General features: G+C 43.3%; 1 protein-coding gene across 1 annotated transcript in view; it reads right to left on the bottom strand.

Moving 5' to 3' along the window:
* LOC124719839 overlaps nucleotides 1-20,508 on the bottom strand; it is a 78,290-nt gene that overhangs the window by 31,445 nt on the left and 26,337 nt on the right. Inside the window, exons 2-3 of the mRNA XM_047245026.1 lie at nucleotides 18,324-18,531; nucleotides 5,249-5,424 (exon numbers count right to left, since the gene is read on the bottom strand). Coding sequence (XP_047100982.1) covers nucleotides 5,249-5,424; nucleotides 18,324-18,531 — 384 coding nt within the window. The remainder of the gene's footprint in view (nucleotides 1-5,248; nucleotides 5,425-18,323; nucleotides 18,532-20,508) is intronic.

The raw sequence follows: 20,508 nt of genomic DNA on the forward strand, positions 1-20,508 counted from the left end.
AACATTCCATTAGAACTACTGATAGCCTTGGGAGAGCCAGTCCTGACAAAACTCTACAATCTGGAGAGCAAGATGTTTGAGACAGGCGAAATACCCTCAGGCTTCAAGAAGAATATAATAATTCCAATCCCAAAGAAAGCAGGCTATTTACAATATGGCAGTTGTAAGAGTCGAGGGGCATGAAAGGGAAGCAGCGTTTGGGAAGGGAATGTGACACGGATGTAGACTATCGCCGATGTTATTCAATTTCTATATTGTGCAAGCACTAAAAGAATCAAAAGAAGAATTCGGAGTAGGGATTAAAATCCAAGGAGCAGAAATAAAAACTTCGAGATTTACCGATGACATTGTATTTCAGTCAGAGATAGCAAAGGGCCTGGAAGAGGAGTTGAACGGAATGGACAGTGTCTTGAAAGGAGGATACAAGATGAACATCAACAAAAGGAAAATTGGGATAATGGAATGTAGTCGAATTAAATCGGATTATACTTAGATTAGGAAATGAGACACTTGAAGTAGTAAATGAGGTTTGTTATTTGGGTAGCAAACTAACTGATGATGGTCGAAGTAGAGAGGATAAAAAATGTAGACTGGCAATGGCAAGGAATGCGTTTCTGAAGAAGAGAAATTTGTTAACATCGAGCATAGATTTAAGTGTCAGGAAGTCGTTTCTGAAAGTATTTGTATGGAGTGTAGCCATGTATGGAAGTGAAACATGGGTGATAAATAGTTTAGACAAGAAGAGAATAGAAGCTTTTGAAATGTGGTGCTACAGAAGAATGCTGAAGATTAGATGGGTAGATCACATAACTAATTAGGAGGTAATGCATAGAATTGGGGAGAGGAGGAATTTGTGGCACAGCTTGATTAGAAGAAGGGTTCGGTTGGTAGGACATGTTCTGAGGCATCTAGGGATCACCAATTTAGTCTTAGAGGACAGCGAGGAGGGTAAAAATCGTAGAGGGAGGCCAACAGAAGAATACACTATGCAGATTCAGAAGGATGGAAGTTGCAGTAGGTGCTGGGAGATGAAGAAGCTTGCACAGGATAGAGTAGCATGGAGGGCTGCATCAAACCAGTCTCTTGACTGTAGACCACAACAACAAAAACATCATCTTAGAAAAGGACAAGCTGAGTGTCGCACGAGCGATGCTAACACCGTGGTGATTCGTGCACATGTGCTCCTCAGTCTCGAGAAAGTTGATTATATTAAAACTGAGAATATGTTCAAAGATTCTGCATTAAACAGAAGTTAGGGATATTGGTCCGTAATTTGGCGGATCCGATTTTTTACCTTTCTTTGGAGTCACCTGCATTTTTTGACAGTCACTTGGTTCTTAGCGCTGATCGAAAGATTCGCGGTAAATGCAAGCTAAGTAAGAGGCCAATGACGTAGAGTACTCTTTGTAAAACCAAATTGGGATTCTATCCAGACATGACCACTTATTTATTTTCAACTCTTTCAGTTGTTTCTCTACGGCAGGGGTGCTTATTACTATGTCGTCAATACGGGGCTCTGTCAGATGATAAAACGACGGTACGTTTGTGCAATTCTCCTGCGTGAAAGATTTCTTAAACGAGGAATTCTTAACTTTGGCCTTCCTTTTGGTATATTCTAGCGCCAAAGCAGACTGGTCAACGTGTGACTGAATGGAAGCCTTAGATCCGCGTAGCGATTTTGTAAAGGACAACAAGAACATTTCGGATTCTCCGCCAGATCTTTAGTCAAGGTACAACGATGGTAGCCGCTGTATGCTTCGCGCATGGATCTCTTCACAGACGCACGTCTCTCTACTAATCTTTGTCTGTCGTCATTTGCGCGTCCTATTTTGATCCGAGAATGCAACAGCCTTTTCCCTCAGCGTTTTCCGAATTTCGTTATTAAACCACGGTGAGTCTTTTCCGCCATTAGTCCACCTAGTAGGCACATATTTTTCAGGAGCCCGATTTACAGTATGTTTAAACTTTGCCCATAATTCCTCTGTTGCCATAATTCTGGAACTAAATGATTTAAGTTTATTGTCTAAGTGAGATGCTAACAACTATTTATCTCCTCTTTCTAGCAGGAACACTCTCCTAGCCTTCTTGATTGATATATTGACTTTCGTAACCAGTGTCGCTATGATAACATCACGACCACTAATCCCCATCTCTATACTGACGCCTTCGATAAGGTCCTGCCTGTTTGTAGCTACAAGGCCTAAGATACTTCCGCTTCATGCTGGCTGCAGAAGTATGTGCTCACCACAGTTTTCGGAAAATGTGTTCAAATATACTTCACAAGACTATCTGTACCACCTGCAATGAATCCATATCGTCCCAGTCTATACTTGCTAAGTTAAAGTCACTAGCAATTAGTGTTGCATGATCTGGGTATTACCATAAACCATCTTTGAATGACTCTACATCTGTCTCAGCGAGTCGGTTGGGCGGCAAAGACACCCGACAATTAACATGGTTTCACCTAGACCTGTTTGCGCGGCCAGATAACGGCACTATCACACAATTTTCAACGCCAGTAGAGAGAATATTTTTTGTCGACTGCAATGAACATTTCAACTCCTATGGCGTCTAATCTGTCATTACGATAAACACGCCAAGACTCGCTAAATATGTCAGAGTTTTTTACTTCGGGTTTTAGATAGCTGCCGGGCTGGAACCGCGCGACCGCCACTGTCGCAGGTTCGAATCCTGCCTCGGGCATGGATGCGTGTGATGTCCTTAGGTTAGTTAGGTTTAAGTAGTTCTAAGTTATAGGGGACTGATGACTTCCGATGTTAAGTCCCATAGTGCACAGAGCCAACTGAACCATTTTTTTAGACAGCTCTCAGTTCCTAGAATAATTTGAGTCTGAGAACTTGTTTGGAGATCGGTAAGTTCGTGAACTTTGTTACCAATACTTCGACACCTTATTGATAATATTTTTACAGTCCATCTGTCTTTACTTTGAAAGCGGTCTGATTTCTCTATAGGTGTACCAACTGGCGAGTGTTCATGAGAGTACCTCCAACTACCACCTAGACTAAAACCCCCCATGTGGACTTCGCGAGTACTCTGCTGCCCGAGTTGCCGCTTCCTTTGTCCCTGTCTAACAATACACTCATATACACTTTTCAAGTCACCTCCCCAACCACTGGTACATTCGTGACCACTCCCTGACAGATTATCCATAATTTTATCCCATCGCACCATGTGCAGGTTTCTGTATACAGTGAACCAGTAACCCAGTCACAGCGCCGATGACAGATGTAGAGTAGCGAACCAAAAATGCCCACACAATAACCAATGTGAAGTAACAATATTGTTCCTCAAAAACAGCACCAATTACCTACAAATCATGTTCAATCACTCTGCATAATACTTTATCCTCAGTGTGAATTTTACCACCCTACTGCCTGTCTCTGTCCAAGCCATCCCATACCACATAATTTCCATGCTCACACTGACCATTGCCTCTCCACAGCTTTACTTCCACATCAGTTCCCATGATGAACTTAAGTGTGGACGTCAGTTGATCACCTTCGTTTCAGAAGACATAGCCCATTTCCGAAACACACTCATCCCAGAGTGACTCCCATACCAAGCTCTTCAGACGTAACTGCAGAAGTCTTTGATGCAATTGGAAGCCATCACGACTGAGTCTATTTGTCGGTCCTAATCCATGTTTCCCACCTCCATAGCTATCTCACAAGAAGCCACCTAACATAATCCAAGAACACGGCCACAAGACGTGGGAAGCCTACTGGGAGCTTACCCATTACCATATAGGAAGCCACCTGGTCACACTCCATGCTGCCACCACATCTCCTACACTACTCCCTTCCACGGCCTCGTATGTAAACCACTCGAGAGACTATTCCGCTTGCCTCTCGCTTGCAACTTCCGGTATTTACGCTATATTCTACGGACTGATTTAAGCACGCCAACCCGCTTCCTTCACTTTGCTGACATCTTCCCTCATGGGTGCTTAGATTTTTTCTTCGTCTATTCAGATGAACATGACACGTGGCCTCTTTTCCTCAACGACTAGATGCCTACTACACGGTATTGGCCTAATTTATCCCGCAAGTAACTTTCTTTTTGTTCCGCACAAGATGAGGACTCGCTCAGTTTTTGTGTCAGGTTCCTCGTCATTGTTTCCACAAATTATGAAAACTTTGGACGTATCTGCAACCATCTTCTCTAGTCAAAGCAGTAACATCGCTCGTTGTGTCTCTTTTCGTGCTATCTGTTACGTAACACGTGGAATCAAAATACTTCGCAAATGACTAGTTTCTGTAACCATCTCTTTCACTACGGTCTCTCACTCCTAGTTCTCTATTCCACCCTGAATTAAATGATCCCAGCATATTCTATTGCAGTAATGAATACTTCCACGAAAAAAAGTGAAATAATCACTAATGAATCATAGCGATCACATCACAGTGAACAATAGGAATATTAAAATAGTGAAACAATTTAAATACCTGGGTGAAATTATAACACATAAATTGGACGAGAAACCTGCATGGCGAGCAAGAACTAATAAAATGATAAAAGCTCAAAAACTAACATGGTATACGTACAATAAAAAATGTCTATCAATTAAAACAAAATTAAAACATTACAAGACGGTGGTTCAACCAGAGGTTACATACGGAAGTGAAACTCTTTTTAAAGTCACCCAGAAAAACAGAATTGACAAAATTTTAAAAGTAGAGAGAAGAATTGCTAGAACATGCATTGATAAGAAATATCAAAAAGCTGGGCAATGGCGGATAGTTCCAAATGAAGTGGTATACAGAGAACTGGAGCCCATCACTGATACTATACGAAAGAAAAGGCTCTCTTTTTGTGGTCACATTCTGAGGACACCAGAAACCAGATTATCAAGGAAAATTATTGAGAAACTCTGGAATTTGAAACAACAAGGAGGATGGCTTAAGGAAATAAGAGAGGATATGGAAGAACTGGAAATAACTCTGGATGATTTGCAGAACAAAACGCCAAATTTAAAGAACTTGAGGGACACAGAAATAAGATTTAAACCAAAAATTGACAAACGACATACAATGAAAAGGGTATTTACAGATAAGGAACGACGAAAAGCATCGGAACGAATGAAGAGATACTGTGCCACTCGGAAGAGGAAAATACCAAAGAAGAGGACCAGAAATGATTGACTGAAGTGGTCTAATGAGGCCGTAAAAGCAGAAGAAGAAGAATCATAGCGAGTACGGCAAAGATTTGAGTGCACACTGGTTCATACCTGACTATCAAGCGTCCCGGCCTGTCCTTGTCTTCTTCCATCTCGTAGTGCTCTACCTGTTTGCTGACGCATTGCGCGTCGTGTACCAATCCGGTTACTTTCGTGTGCAGCATGTCTTTCACACGTTCCACGTCCTTCATCCAACCGTGGAGTTGCTGATCACTGGTGTGGTTACCCTGAGACACACAGAAAACAGTTCAAATTCCTCTCATAATATTCACAAGCAGCAGCCTGTCTTAATTTACAGTTACGTGTACCACTAGTAAATAACACTGAAATTACTGCCAGCGCGTGAGTGTAGTACATTCAGTTTTGTACACGCATTGAAACATTTACGCACAGCAGATGCCTAGTGGGGTTTTATTAAATACACACATTTCTCAAACTATGACATCAAGTAAGAGAGGCGCAGGTATTTCTTGGTAGTTGACATTACAGACGTCTGGATGTATGAATGCATACTCTCGTAACGACGTGTCCGACTGAAATGTTCTGGGGCCACCAGCAGCGTCGAGTTCCTACGTGTAGAGCCACATGGCGAGGCTGTGGCTCTGAGGAGATTCTATCCAAACTTTTGAGCGATTTTCGAAAATAGAATGGTGAGATCGCAGACCATTCCGTCAAAATCTTACTCGCTACCAATGCTATGAGAAACCTGAACACACGTTGCGACCGTTTACAAACACAATGATATACATCAGCCGTTCCATGTCAGAAAAATTATCTGAATTAATTGTGACATGTGAAATGTCAGTTTGACTCAGCATTCTGTAGCGTTGCTCCATTGCCTGGCTGCTCGCTTTTTCCGAAAATTTCCGTTTATTGCTCTTCATCTAAAACGATGTAGTCTATATCTGAACACGTTTCGAGTATTGCAGATTTGAAGGGATGTAGCACGGCTTATTGACGTTGGAGTTTCAGATGGGACAAAATGAGCCTGTCCCATTTGTTCTAATTGATGTTAACACAGAAACCAAAACAGAGAAAGTGTCTCAAAATAACTCGAGTGGATAAAGACACAATTCTGTGGAATCATTAGGGTTCGATGTTTCAATCTGTAAAACGGAAGCCTCATAGAATCGCTTTGCTGTCCGTTTGTCGGTCCGACTGTTAAGAACCCTTGTCGCTACGTATCAAGTTCAAATTCATGTCACGTATTAATGTCTGTGCTCCCAAAGAGGTATCAAAAGTTTACGCTTACAAGTCACTCCAATCAAGAGATACGGCCATTTATGGCGTATATATCCACACTCGAAAACTCACTCGTCAAACCCTGAAAGGTGCTTTCCATTGATCTGGAATCGTGAAATTTGGCAAGCGGGGTTTCACAGTACATGTAAAGGAAAAGAATCCGAAAATTATTAACCTGTAATTATATTAATTATATAACAATAAAATATACTTCCTTGTCTTGTTTTTATCAATCTGTCTGTCTGCCTATCCGAATGTTAAGATCCTTTTTCCTGGACCAGTTTCGGGTACGAAGTTCAAACTTATGTCACATGTTAAGGTCTATGCTCCCTTGGCGTTGGACAAATTGTAAGTTTCTAAGTCAATGCAATCAAAACATATGGCCTAAATCTGAAAGTCCTTAATTTGTAACTACACTCCTGGAAATGGAAAAAAGAACACATTGACACCGGTGTGTCAGACCCACCATACTTGCTCCGGACACTGCGAGAGGGCTGTACAAGCAATGATCACACGCACGGCACAGCGGACACACCAGGAACCGCGGTGTTGGCCGTCGAATGGCGCTAGCTGCGCAGCATTTGTGCACCGCCGCCGTCAGTGTCAGCCAGTTTGCCGTGGCATACGGAGCTCCATCGCAGTCTTTAACACTGGTAGCATGCCGCGACAGCGTGGACGTGAACCGTATGTGCAGTTGACGGACTTTGAGCGAGGGCGTATAGTGGGCATGCGGGAGGCCGGGTGGACGTACCGCCGAATTGCTCAACACGTGGGGCGTGAGGTCTCCACAGTACATCGATGTTGTCGCCAGTGGTCGGCGGAAGGTGCACGTGCCCGTCGACCTGGGACCGGACCGCAGCGACGCACGGATGCACGCCAAGACCGTAGGATCCTACGCAGTGCCGTAGGGGACCGCACCGCCACTTCCCAGCAAATTAGGGACACTGTTGCTCCTGGGGTATCGGCGAGGACCATTCGCAACCGTCTCCATGAAGCTGGGCTACGATGCCGCACACCGTTAGGCCGTCTTCCGCTCACGCCCCAACATCGTGCAGCCCGCCTCCAGTGGTGTCGCGACAGGCGTGAATGGAGGGACGAATGGAGACGTGTCGTCTTCAGCGATGAGAGTCGCTTCTCCCTTGGTGCCAATGATGGTCGTATGCGTGTTTGGCGCCGTGCAGGTGAGCGCCACAATCAGGACTGCATACGACCGAGGCACACAGGGCCAACACCTGGCATCATGGTGTGGGGAGCGATCTCCTACACTGGCCGTACACCACTGGTGATCGTCGAGGGGACACTGAATAGTGCACGGTACATCCAAACCGTCATCGAACCCATCGTTCTACCATTCCTAGACCGGCAAGGGAACTTGCTGTTCCAACAGGACAATGCACGTCCGCATGTATCCCGTGCCACCCAACGTGCTCTAGAAGGTGTAAGTCAACTACCCTGGCCAGCAAGATCTCCGGATCTGTCCCCCTATTGAGCATGTTTGGGACTGGATGAAGCGTCGTCTCACGCGGTCTGCACGTCCAGCACGAACGCTGGTCCAACTGAGGCGCCAGGTGGAAATGGCATGGCAAGCCGTTCCACAGGACTACATCCAGCATCTCTACGATCGTCTCCATGGGAGAATAGCAGCCTGCATTGCTGCGAAAGGTGGATATACACTGTACTAGTGCCGACATTGTGCATGCTCTGTTGCCTGTGTCTATGTGCCTGTGGTTCTGTCAGTGTGATCATGTGATGTATCTGACCCCAGGAATGTGTCAATAAAGTTTCCCCTTCCTGGGACAATGAATTCACAGTGTTCTTATTTCAATTTCCAGGAGTGTATATAACTCTAGAAAATACTTTTCGTATTATTTTTTATCAGTCTGTTATTTGTCTGTCCGTCTGCTAGGACTCTTTTTCTCTGGATCAGTTCTGGGTATCAATTCAAATTTATGCAGATATATAGGTCTATGGACCTTTGGCGACGTAAAAATTGTAAGCTTATAAATCACTCCAGTCAACAGATACGGCCATTATTTATGTCATATATTTTGATAATCGAAAACTCACTCACCGAAACCTATAGGGTTGACTTAGAATCATGAGATTTGGCAGCAACTGAGTTTTCCAGTACAAGTAAAGGAAAAAATCTGAAATTTGTTAAGTTGTAATTATATCACATGAAAAATTTTTTTTTGCCATTTGGACATGCATTGCATTGATGATCTGTTAAAAGCATAACATACGAACATTAGTGCATCCAAACATAAAATGTATGTTGTAGTCATGAGATAGGGAACCAATGCTCGAAAATGCATATTTATTGTGCTAATGACGTACACAGCATGCACTACCTAACAACAATGAAGCTCATAGTAACTGTTGCAGCCAACGACTGTCAGTCTCAATGCATGTATTGCAATGATGCCTGCAGTTATTCATACTCTTGCAAAGATCTCGTGTGTCCGTTGTGCACTCGAGCAGTAGCAGCTGATAAACAGTGTACACTCCTGACCTCCAAACATACATACTGTACACAACTTGGCTCGTAGCACGTGTGTCATGTGACGACTGCAAGCATCGCACTGGAGCACTAATCTGCGCTGCAAGCACACCACTGTCCCTGCTGTCATCTGTCCATTGCGTCAGACAGCTTGTAACGTGTCATGGTGAGGTGTGTTGCTGTGTACAGTGCACAGTGAGTAGTTATAGATGGAACCTTACTTGTCGCAAGAGTTTGCAGACGTGTATTTAATATGCGGTCCAGTACGATGTAGTGGCTGTAAAGCAACACGAGTGTACAGAGAATGCTTTTTCAACAGACATCATCGTAATTGGCAGAAGTTTACCTCTGTAGATACCGACTTGAGAGAGAGAGGTTCATTCACGCCACGGAGGGCCAGCAATAGTACCCGCCAAAGACTTATCTGAGCAACAGACTTTGAAGAGATGGTGTTATATCATGTAGCCGGTTACCAAGCATTAAGCAGCTGTCAATTTACTAGAGAAATGCACGCTTCAAAGGGCAGAGTGTGTAGAGTACTGGTGGAGTAGGTATTACATTCCTATGATAAGGAACGTGTGCAAGCACTGGGACAAAAGGATTTTGAACGCCGCCTCCGCTTCTATCAATCCATTATCCTCCACAGTGCTGTAGGATCAAACTTCATACAGTTTGTATTGTTTGCCGATGAGGCCTCATTTACCTATGACGGTGGACAGCCAAACAGCCAGATCTGGAAAGAGGACAGTCCCCAGACTACTCATGTCGGTGGTCATCAGCAAACATTCTCTGTCAAGGTATTTCTAGTTGTTAGCCAATATCACTCGTACGACGTTATTTGCTGCCTCCCCATCTGATTTGTCCACATAACCCGGTGTTTCTCCGAGATATGTTACCATATTTCTTGGAGAATGTACCTTTTGTTGTCCACAGAATTGTGTCGTTTCAACACGTTGGTGCAGCAGCCCACTTTGATGTTAATGTTTGCAAACACTTAAACAACACCCACCCTCATTGTTGGATTGGAAAGGGGAGATCCTGTGCGACAGCCAGCGCGATAGCTGGATCTTACAACCCTGGACCTCTTTCTCTGGGGTTATGTCAAGATGTTGGTGGTGTATGAAACACCTGTAGATATAGCTGAACACCTGCTTTCCAGAGTCCAAACTGCCTGTCTGCCGGTGCAACATATTACTGCTGTGCAAGCTTTTGTGATATGCACCGGCTCAGTCGGTGTTTTGACAAGTTTCTACACAGTTGTCACTTCGCCCCAGCTATTCATAACAATGAAATGTGACATGACTTAGAAAACAGTAGCGTGGTTGACACGACTCCATCAGCGCAGAAGCTGGTACGATACAGGAATGATCTATGAGGATATGCTGGCATTACTCCGAAAGTTTATATTAAAAAACTAGAAACCCGCCTCGATTGCGAAAAATACACCTAGTGTTAACCTAGGTTTCGGCGTAGATAACTACACCTTCTTCAGAACAGTAAAACCCACAAGTGCCTAAGAAGACCTTTGTCAATGATTAAAAGAACACCATAGCTATACATTTATAAACGAAAAAAAGGAAAACACAAACAGTACATATGTACAAAGTCTAAACCGTTACTTAACTTAATGGTGTAACCTCCACCTCAGACCGGCCTATGTTCGATGGGCCATGACCCGCCATAAACTCCGAAAGTTTGATCATAGAGACAGCGTCGTGCGCGTCGAAGGTTGTGAGAAGGTGGTATGAATGCGGGAAATTTTCAAGAACGCTGCCATCCTGAATTTGGAATCATGCCACTGTCCATCAATCCGACGTCTCGAGCAAATGTATGGTGGTGGAAAGAAAATCGGGTTTACTTGTGTTGCAGATAGGTACAAATACTATTAAAAAGGCAGAGCTATAAATAAATAATTTTTAATAAAACTTTTGAACTTATTTAGATACTCACTACAGCATTCTGTACAGTTATTTTGTCAGCTACGTTTATTTACCACGTAACATCTACACTGTTTTTCGAGAACTGACGAGATGATTTTCCAAGTTCCTGCAAAGTGTCGCTCAAAACGTAGCCTATCAGCGACTGCTTGCAGCCAACATATTCCATTTCGTGCATTTCTGTCGCAGCATAATCCCACTCGTTTAATATGTGAAGTTCTTCTTCTGTCGAGAAATAAACCCGTTCGTGCTGCCTTGCAGCTTCGCCTGGTAAGTAATGAGAGTAGTAGCAAGTTGGGAGAGGCACGTTCAAACGTGTACCAATATGGTGGGACCTGTCCCAATGAACTATGTGTAATTAATGTTAGTGGTGAGAGAAGGAGCGTGGTGAACTGCGACTTGAATTCCTCATCAGCGCACGCTGCGTGGCTGAAGGGGTCTGTGAACTGCCCTGTGGAGGGCTGCCTGCGACTGCCAGCCAGCACTGACGTCGGGGTGAAGCGCTCGCGTGGCAACCGTGGTGATGATGGTGACTGCAGTGGGCGCCCACGCACATTGGATGACAATGATGACGCCGCGCTGCTGTCACTATTTACCGACGGGGGTGTGCTGTCATTCACCATGATCAACTTGGCAGAGGATTAAAGTAAATATGCATATTTTCTATACTGTTTTTAGTGATTCTTATGGGGTCTACTTCTCATTCGCTAGATGCGATCAGCCATGACTCACTGTGGCACCTGAACCCAGCAGCTGATAATGATGAAGATGATCCCTGGGGAATGACTTCGATTGTTCAGGAGTAGATATGTGAGTTCTACCTTCATTATTCTACAGTATAAAATATAAATAAAAATTTTTGTGCTTGTTTTTGAGATGCTCTTGTGTGTAGATGTGCGCAGTGAGAATATCGGTATTCTGACAGAACCGCTAGCTACTGGTGCATTTGAAGCTGAGTTGTCGTTTGGGTTTGCCTATATTCTCTCAGTAACATGCCCCTGCCGACGCCATACACCTCCACTAATGCCCATGCTGAATACGACCTTAATTGACAAACACGCCCATTGATGATGAGTTGCTTGAAGTGTATTCCAGTAATGAACACAACAACAGTTATACATGTAAGTACTCATAATTTATTATTATTATTATCAATGATCGAATACAGTTTTTCATTTCTCATTCATTAGATTCTTGTCAACTGCTTCTCTTTCTTCTTCTTATGCGCAGAGTTACTAGGAGTTGGGCTTACACCGCAGCCCACCCCTCTCTGTGGCTGCCTGGATACGTCATCGATACATAGTATTCCGTCATTAAGTGGAAAGCAATTCTCTGCTGTGGATTTACGCACCCCCAAAGAGGACATGATGCTGAGAAGAAGAGCATTGTCCAAATCTGGGTTAGAACTGTTTGCGACATCATGGGGCGAGTCGATACCAGAGTGGTCATACTGCGTCATAGATGCAGGAAATGGGGTCCAGTAAGACACTCAGCTATATACTCCACCCTGATTTATATTCATAAGATTTTGATCCACTTATTGTGGATCCCTCTTCGAAAGAATATATTGCTAAAATTATCCCTTAATGTCCAAAATCTTGATGAGAGAAATTTAAATTGCTTTGCATGGTTGCTTCTCGCTAGCGATAGAAATAATACTAAAAATGAAGGCACACAGATGCGTACCAAACATCAGATGTCCAGTGACATTTTAATTTCCCGAGCACAGAATTCCCCATAGTACTCCAGGTCATTTCAAAGACAGTAAGAACTGCGAGTATTCAATTCGCGTTTATGGGCTGAATGTTGGTAAGCCGGAAGAAGAAGAAGAACATCAACACACTGTGTCGCACAACAACAAAGAAGTCAAGCATAAAGTAGTTGGTCCTCTCATCTTGTCCATATTAGCCGGTAAACGTCCCAAAAGTGTAGACCTGCCGCTAATCACTAAAGGCGATAAGCAACACTATGTTTGGATCAAATGAGTATCCCACCTACTTTGTTCTCAAATGAGAACAATAACTTGCAAGATATTTTTGCTGTAGATGTCTCAAGTCATTTAGCAAGAGCTGGTATCTTGAAAGACACCTCATTCACTTCTGAAGCAAAGAACCTATATGGGTGGAAGTGCTTATCAAGGGTAAATGGTTCCTGAATTTTAAGAACGTCTCTCACTAGCAGCTCTGTCCCTTCGTTGTTTACATCGATTCAGAGTGCCTCCTAGCTCACGTGGGACTGTGTGAAGGTGATGCCTCGGGGTCCCATACCACTGTCACAGAATGACGCATATGACATGTGGCTACCTATCAAGTTGTCTACACGTACAACTCTTATCACAAGAAATTAAAATCTTATGTCGAGGGAATACTGTGAGATGGTTGTTCCCTGAGCTGGAAAATTTTGCATGGGATGTTTATAACATTTATAATGAGAACGTCCTCACGACCAACTAGAAGGAGAATGATGCATTGTACAAGGCAGGTAGCTGATCGTTACATCTGGGGACCGCGACTGGACAGAGATGAGGAAGCTCCCTGTAGAGCCTGTTCTCATGTAACGAGGAAGTCCCACAGTGCAGATCACAAGCCTTTTATCTTTAAGTACTAACTGCCACACCACATAGCGGTCTTTTCCACAATTTAAGTGAGTATGATTCCCACTTTCTAGTTCAGCACTTTGGTGAGTCTGGGATGTAGGATGATAAGATCAGTGTCATTTCTGGCACCATTCGAATATACATGTCGTTTCATTGCTGATCACACAAAGTATAATGTTCCACTTCCTAGGTTCACAACGCTTCATGCTCACATCTTTTTAGAAACATGCTGAACCAACGCGTCCTGAAGATATGCATAGCAAAGGGAGCCACATATCTCGATGATTCAAAGTTTCAGCTTATGACGAAGAAGAGGTCTGTCTATACGAAAATCTGGACTGGTGAATGTAGGAGTTCGGCATCTCTGATTTATAAGAACATGTAAAATAATGAACACCATGTACGTCTGCCTGCCGACATCTTCGAGAAATTCTATAGTGCATCCCTGAGCTTTCGTGGGATGCCATGTTAAGAAAGACACATGCCAGCATTGAATTCTTGACCAACGTTGAATTGCTTGTCTCCTTGGAACATGCGATACAGGAGTGACTTGGCCAACCTGTGCATAGGTATGCCGAGGCGAATAGCTTGCAAATGAGCCAGAAGGAGTACATGTTGTCTGACGATTTCAGTTACACCCTTTACCTGGCTGTAAACAGCCTCTACAGGCAAACCAGACCACAAAGTCTATCATTTGGAGGGTTCTGATGGATGTCCACAGGGGAAGTTGCCAGAATGAAAAAAAAAGATGAAATATGTGGCTGCTGATGCTGTTGAGGGATAAGTCCCAGTGGTACAGCTGGACCATCCCACCAGTTTACATGACGAGCACAGCCATTTGCAAAGCCTCAAAGGCTTTCCTAATCGGGGACTACAGCAGGTGCTTCCTCGACGGCATTGGGGCATTGGCGCTGCACCACAAATGCTGATCAGGTAATCTTTCGATCGAGGTATATACTGAGGTATGGACTGCAATTGTAGCTGGAAGCGGGGCTGTCCTTTCACGATCACAAGTGATCCATCTCTCGCGATGGTTTGGGACCCTTCTGCATCCAGACTATTCACTGAAGGGACTGAGTGTTTTTATTAATTATTAAACCATTCTAGCTTGTGACTTTTGTTTGTGGTACAGTTTGGTGAACCGTTTGTCACAGTTCTCTCTGCATGTGTGAGGTCATGAATGATTTATTGCACAATATATATTCAGGGTGAGTCACCTAACATTTCCGCTGGATATATTTCGTAAACCACATCAAATACTGACGAATCGATTCCACAGACCGAACGTGAGGAGAGGGGCTAGTGTAATTGGTTAATACAAACCACAAAAAAATGCACGGAAGTATGTTTTTTAACACAAACCTACGTTTTTTTAATGGAACCCCGTTAGTTTTGTTAGCACATCTGAACATATAAACAAATACGTAATCAGTGCCGTTTGTTGCATTGTAAAATGTTAATTACATCCGGAGATATTGTAACCTAAAGTTGACGCTTGAGTACCACTCCTCTGCTGTTCGATCGTGTGTATCGGAGAGCACCGAATTACGTAGGGATCCAAAGGGAACGTTGATGGACCTTAGGTACAGAAGAGACTGGAACAGCACATTACGTCCACATGCTAACACCTTTTTATTGGTCTTTTTCACTGACGCACATGTACATTACCATGAGGGGTGAGGTACACGTACACACGTGGTTTCCGTTTTCAATTACGGAGTGGGATAGAGTGTGTCCCGACATGTCAGGCCAATAGATGTTCAATGTGGTGGCCATCATTTGCTGCACACAATTGCAATCTCTGGCGTAATGAATGTCGTACACGACGCAGTACAACTGATGTAATGTCGCCGCAGGCTGCCACAATACGTTGTTTCATATCCTCCGGGGTTGTAGGCACATCACGGTACACATTCTCCTTTAACGTACCCCACAGAAAGAAGTCAATAGGTGTAAGATCAGGAGAATGGGCTGGCCAATTTATGCGTCCTCCACGTCCGTCAAACATCCTGTCAAGGGTCAGCCTAGTGTTAATTGCGGAATGTGCAGGTGCACCATCATGCTGATACCACATACGTCGACGCGTTTCCAGTGGGACATTTTCGAGCAACGTTGGCAGATCATTCTGTAGAAACGCGATGTATGTTGCAGCTGTTTGGGCCCCTGCAATGAAGTGAGGACCAATGAGGTGGTCGCCAATGATTCCGCACCATACATTTACAGTCCACGGTCGCTGTCGCTCTACCTGTCTGAGACAGCGAGGATTGTCCACGGACCAGTAATGCATGTTCCGTAGATTCACTGCCCCGTGGTTTGTGAAACCCGCTTCATCGGTAAAAAGGTAGAACTGCAACGCATTCTCTGTTAATGCCCATTGACAGAATTGCACTCGATGATTAAAGTCTTCACCATGTAATTGCTGATGTAGTGACACATGAAACTGGTGAAAGCAGTGACGATGCAGTATGCGCATGACACTACTTTGACTCAGTCCACCGGCTCTCGCAATGTCCCGTGTACTCATGTGTGGGTTCATGGCAACAGCAGCTAACACACCAACTGCACCCGCTTCTCCTGTGACGGGCCTGTTACTGACCCGTTTGCGTGTTACGGCCATACCTGTTGCATACAGTTGGCGGTAGATGTTTTGCAATGTGCGGCACGTTGGATGCTCTCTGTCCGGGTACCGTTCGGCATACACTCTGCAGGCTTCAGCTGCATTTCGTCGACACTCGCCATAGATGAGTATCATCTCCGCCTTTTCAGAGTTCGAATACACCATGGTCACAGTTCCTTCAACACTACACTATCACAGACGTCTGGTAACACGGTGTGCTACAGTTGGTCTACGTGCGGAGACGAATGCAGAATAACAATAGCAGCAAGCGCTACACGCGGACACTGCGTCAGTTAGACCAAACCACAACAGTGCACTACAGCCACACTCGTAAACACGGACGTCATCGTAAACATGTCCCTGCAGATGCTGCTCGCCGACCGTGGCCCGTGTTTCTTACAACACGCAACTGAACGTCGGAGGTTTCAAGCGTCAACTTTAGGTTACAATATCTCCGGATGTAATTAACATTTTACAATGCAACAAACGGCACTGATTACGTATTTGTTTATATGTTCAAATCTGCTAACAAAACTAACGTGGTTCCATTAAAAAAAACCTAGGTTTGTGTTAAAAAACATACTTCCATGCATTTTTATATGGTTTGTATTAAACAATTACACTAGCCCCTCTCCTCACGTTCGGTCTGTGGAATCTGTTCGTCAGTATTTGATGTGGTTTACGAAATATATCCAGCGGTAACGTTAACGGTATATATATATATAAGTGAGGATATACATACGACATCAAACCCTGTAAGGAAAGTATTTTATATATTTGTGGTGTGTGCATGTGTGTGTGTGTGTGTGTGTGTGTGTGTGTGTGTGTGTGTGTGTGTGTGTGTATGGGTGTGTGGGTGTGTGTCTATTGTTTTTGTGCTGCCATTGCTGTTGCTGTCATAAGTAGGTATACACTGAAAGCTTCTGTCTCTATTACTAATAAATGTTTTTTACATATTATAAACTGAAATCATTACCTTATTCATAGGAAAATGTGTGTATTGCAACAAACATGAATCAATTACGAAGTAAAAAAATTGTAGGGTACATGGAAAGTAAAAACTTTGAGTTGTTTTGACAACAGACCAACACCCACTGACGCAAAATGCGCCAACTGATGGACCTCATCTTCAGGTTGTGGTTGTTGTCCCTCGTCCTTTGTGGTTGTGGTGGCAGGAGCATTGTCGAGTCACAAGCATCAGCTACTTAACATCTGGTCCCGGAGTTGCGGGGAATGGAGACGTGAAAGTTTAGGTGGGAGGAGTTGGAGCAGTTGTATCGAAGTGTATAAATTATTAGATATGTATACAGGTTAATTAGGAAATGCGAAGTCCACGATCCCCTATGTTGAGGAGAAGTAATTTTATAAGGCCAGATGTCAACTTACGCAATTCTTATGAATGTCAATTGTTACTACAGCATAAATTATAGCCTACCGTAAAATACTTACAGAATAGTACTGAACCAACATCAACGAGACTTGACTTCTCTGAAATAAATTTGAATTATGACTTGTATTAGTGAGCACGAGAAAGATATAGTTATGTTCTAGCGTTTGTAGGCTAATAAACTAATGTTCTTCAATTTCTGCTCATGGTCTTCCTGTAAAATCACATCGTCTGCTTATGCTATGATTTTCGTGTCACCTGCTGTTGAACCTTGCCGAAGTATCCTTACGATATTTTCCAATGACAACATCCATATCAATGCGTAAAAATTTATTTATCTGCTACCTTATTAGACGCTGCAATTACCTGGCTATGTAATCTCCGACTCCTACCTTCCTCCTTCCATTAGGAGTACATGTTCCAAAGAAGCAAAGATGCATGTGGTCGCATAAAAACAGATACAATAGACACTAGACCAGTCCCCACTAAATATGTAGCTAACAGGCTTGGGATTGTAAACCTGGATCTGATGCAAAGTGTCCTAATTCTGTTAAAGAAGTAGCGAACAAATACCAGAAAAGGAAGATACAGACGATTTTCTTCCCTATCCTCAACCATTCTGAGCTTAACTTCCCTGTGTCCTAGCCCCACAAGGCTCACAGAAGTTGAGGTCAGTTCAGAATTCTGGCAGAGGGTTAGCAATAGAACTGGAGAACCAAATATAGCTCCAGTGGGAACCAGATAAACCTGGAAACAGCCTCCGTGAACTGACCAGGCCGTGTGTGTCATTTTATCACCTATGGTACATATAACAAAGTTCGTAAGAGGAGGAAAAATCACCACTTACCACGTGTTCGAACGCGAGGGGAACCAACAGCTGTGAGAAGTGCGTCGCGCCGAGTGAGACCAGCTGCGACACGTCTCGCCAGTGGCTGGAGAGGCGCTCCCGGAAAACCGCCGCCCGGGCCCGCAGTTCTGCACAAGACGGGAGGCGACTTACTGGTGAACAAGCCAGTGGTCCAAGTCTCTGTGGAAGCACAGCTTTCACTTTCTGCCTTCACAGAGTGTATACAAGTGGCATTTACCTTTTGAAACTAGATGAATATACATTGTCAGTAATCGTAAGACTTACAACATGGACACCTTGATCAGGTGTTACAAAGCTCATATTCCAATCACAAGTTTAAAGAGCACATCAGGCAGAGCGAGAAGAGTGCATCACCTAACGTAGATTCAGTGATAAGGATTCTAGTTTGCCTATTTGGCATTGACTTCCTGACAAACATAGGAAGCAACGATTTGCACGGAATCGTGCCTATGCTGGTTTTATAATATGAGTAGTCCGTATGACGTTTCCAATGAGTTGTATGATTTGTATGAAAACGAGGAAGAATCGTGTCCACTCATACACGTCTTTATATTTGGGATGCCTTTATTTTAATATATGTAATATATTTTAGTAATTCAGGAAAAAATTGTATGAGGTGTTTTGCAAGTGCAACTTAAAAAGCCCTTCTCCCCCTAAACGTTCTAGGGACCATGGAAATCTCTGACTACATTTGTACTGGTATGGTACGTTACATACTGTTAGTGCATTTTACAATTAGGTAGTGGTACACATAATGTTCTGTAATTTGTCGAAAGTATCCCATCACACATTTTTATCTCAGTTTATTGTACTTCTTTTTTTTTTATTTGTCGTGTGGATCAATTCGTGTACGATAATTGTGAATGCGATTTATGTCATTGTGTTGCTAATTTACTACAATGAATTTACATGTAAAATGAAATGTATATGATTATTAATGCTATGTTTTTATGAGTATCCAAGCTACTGTAAGTCTTGGAGGTAGATACCACATGTGCTACTACGCCCTATGATAATAAACAAATTTCTTACCTTATTTCTTTATGTCATTTGACTGTATCGTAATACACAATGGTGAATTCTGTTAACGAATGTAAACGTGGTATAAAGATACTCTGATATAAAACATTTACTGTTGGATGTACGATCACTGATGAGAGCTAAGGAAAAACGACTTGTGAATATGTTCCCCCACCAACTGCCTCAGTTGCCATGTAAACAGTGCACATGAACAGTGATTTGATGAGATTCATGTTAATTATGTTGACATTGGTAACAATAAATGTACCTTATGCCATTTCTGTGATCCTTACGCTCATTTAATGATGATGTACTCTCAGATTTAGAATACTCAACAAAAAAAATGGTTCAAATGGCTCTGAGCACTATGGGACTCAACTGCTGAGGTCATTAGTCCCCTAGAACTTAGAACTAGTTAAACCTAACTAACCTAAGGACATCACAAACAGCCATGCCCGAGGCAGGATTCGAACCTGCGACCGTAGCGGTCTTGCGGTTCCAGACTGCATCGCCTTTAACCGCACGGCCACTTCGGCCGGCTACTCAACATACAGATACAACAGTGAGGTACATACACGTCAGAACGTTCGTAATTTTGACATCTACTGAGGTACAATGTAAGTGATGCGTTGTTTTTAGTGTTTTTGGCATTTTTTGTAATGCAACTGTAGTATGGATGGCATGATAGTGCCATTCTGCGCATGCCCTCTGTCCTTCATTTTCAGCTTTTGCTGTAGACCCCTTTATAATGGAAATAAGATTGAAACTGCAGGTGTGGAAATAAATAATTTTTACAGTTAATTTCTGCTACGTTGTCTTTTAAAAAAAATTATGCTGCATTACTTCTATGCATATGCGATGATTTCGAGTTTAGTCCTTACGCGAGCTTATTTTCAGTACAGAATAGGTATACCTACAGATGGAGAATGATGTGAGTACACGATGGTTATTGTGTGTGTTTAACGCAATTGGAATTATTGACGGGCAGAACACAAAATAAAATGTCCAAAGAACGTGCACGTTCAGTTTATGGGCATCCTTCAGACTTTGTAGAAGATCGAATCTTCGGCATGAGGGACATTACACTGACACTGCCATTACACTGACACTGCCATTACACTAACATTACACTGACATTTCGCAG

The sequence above is a fragment of the Schistocerca piceifrons genome, chromosome 11 (assembly GCF_021461385.2).
Source record: "Schistocerca piceifrons isolate TAMUIC-IGC-003096 chromosome 11, iqSchPice1.1, whole genome shotgun sequence".
Lineage (NCBI taxonomy): Eukaryota > Metazoa > Arthropoda > Insecta > Orthoptera > Acrididae > Schistocerca > Schistocerca piceifrons.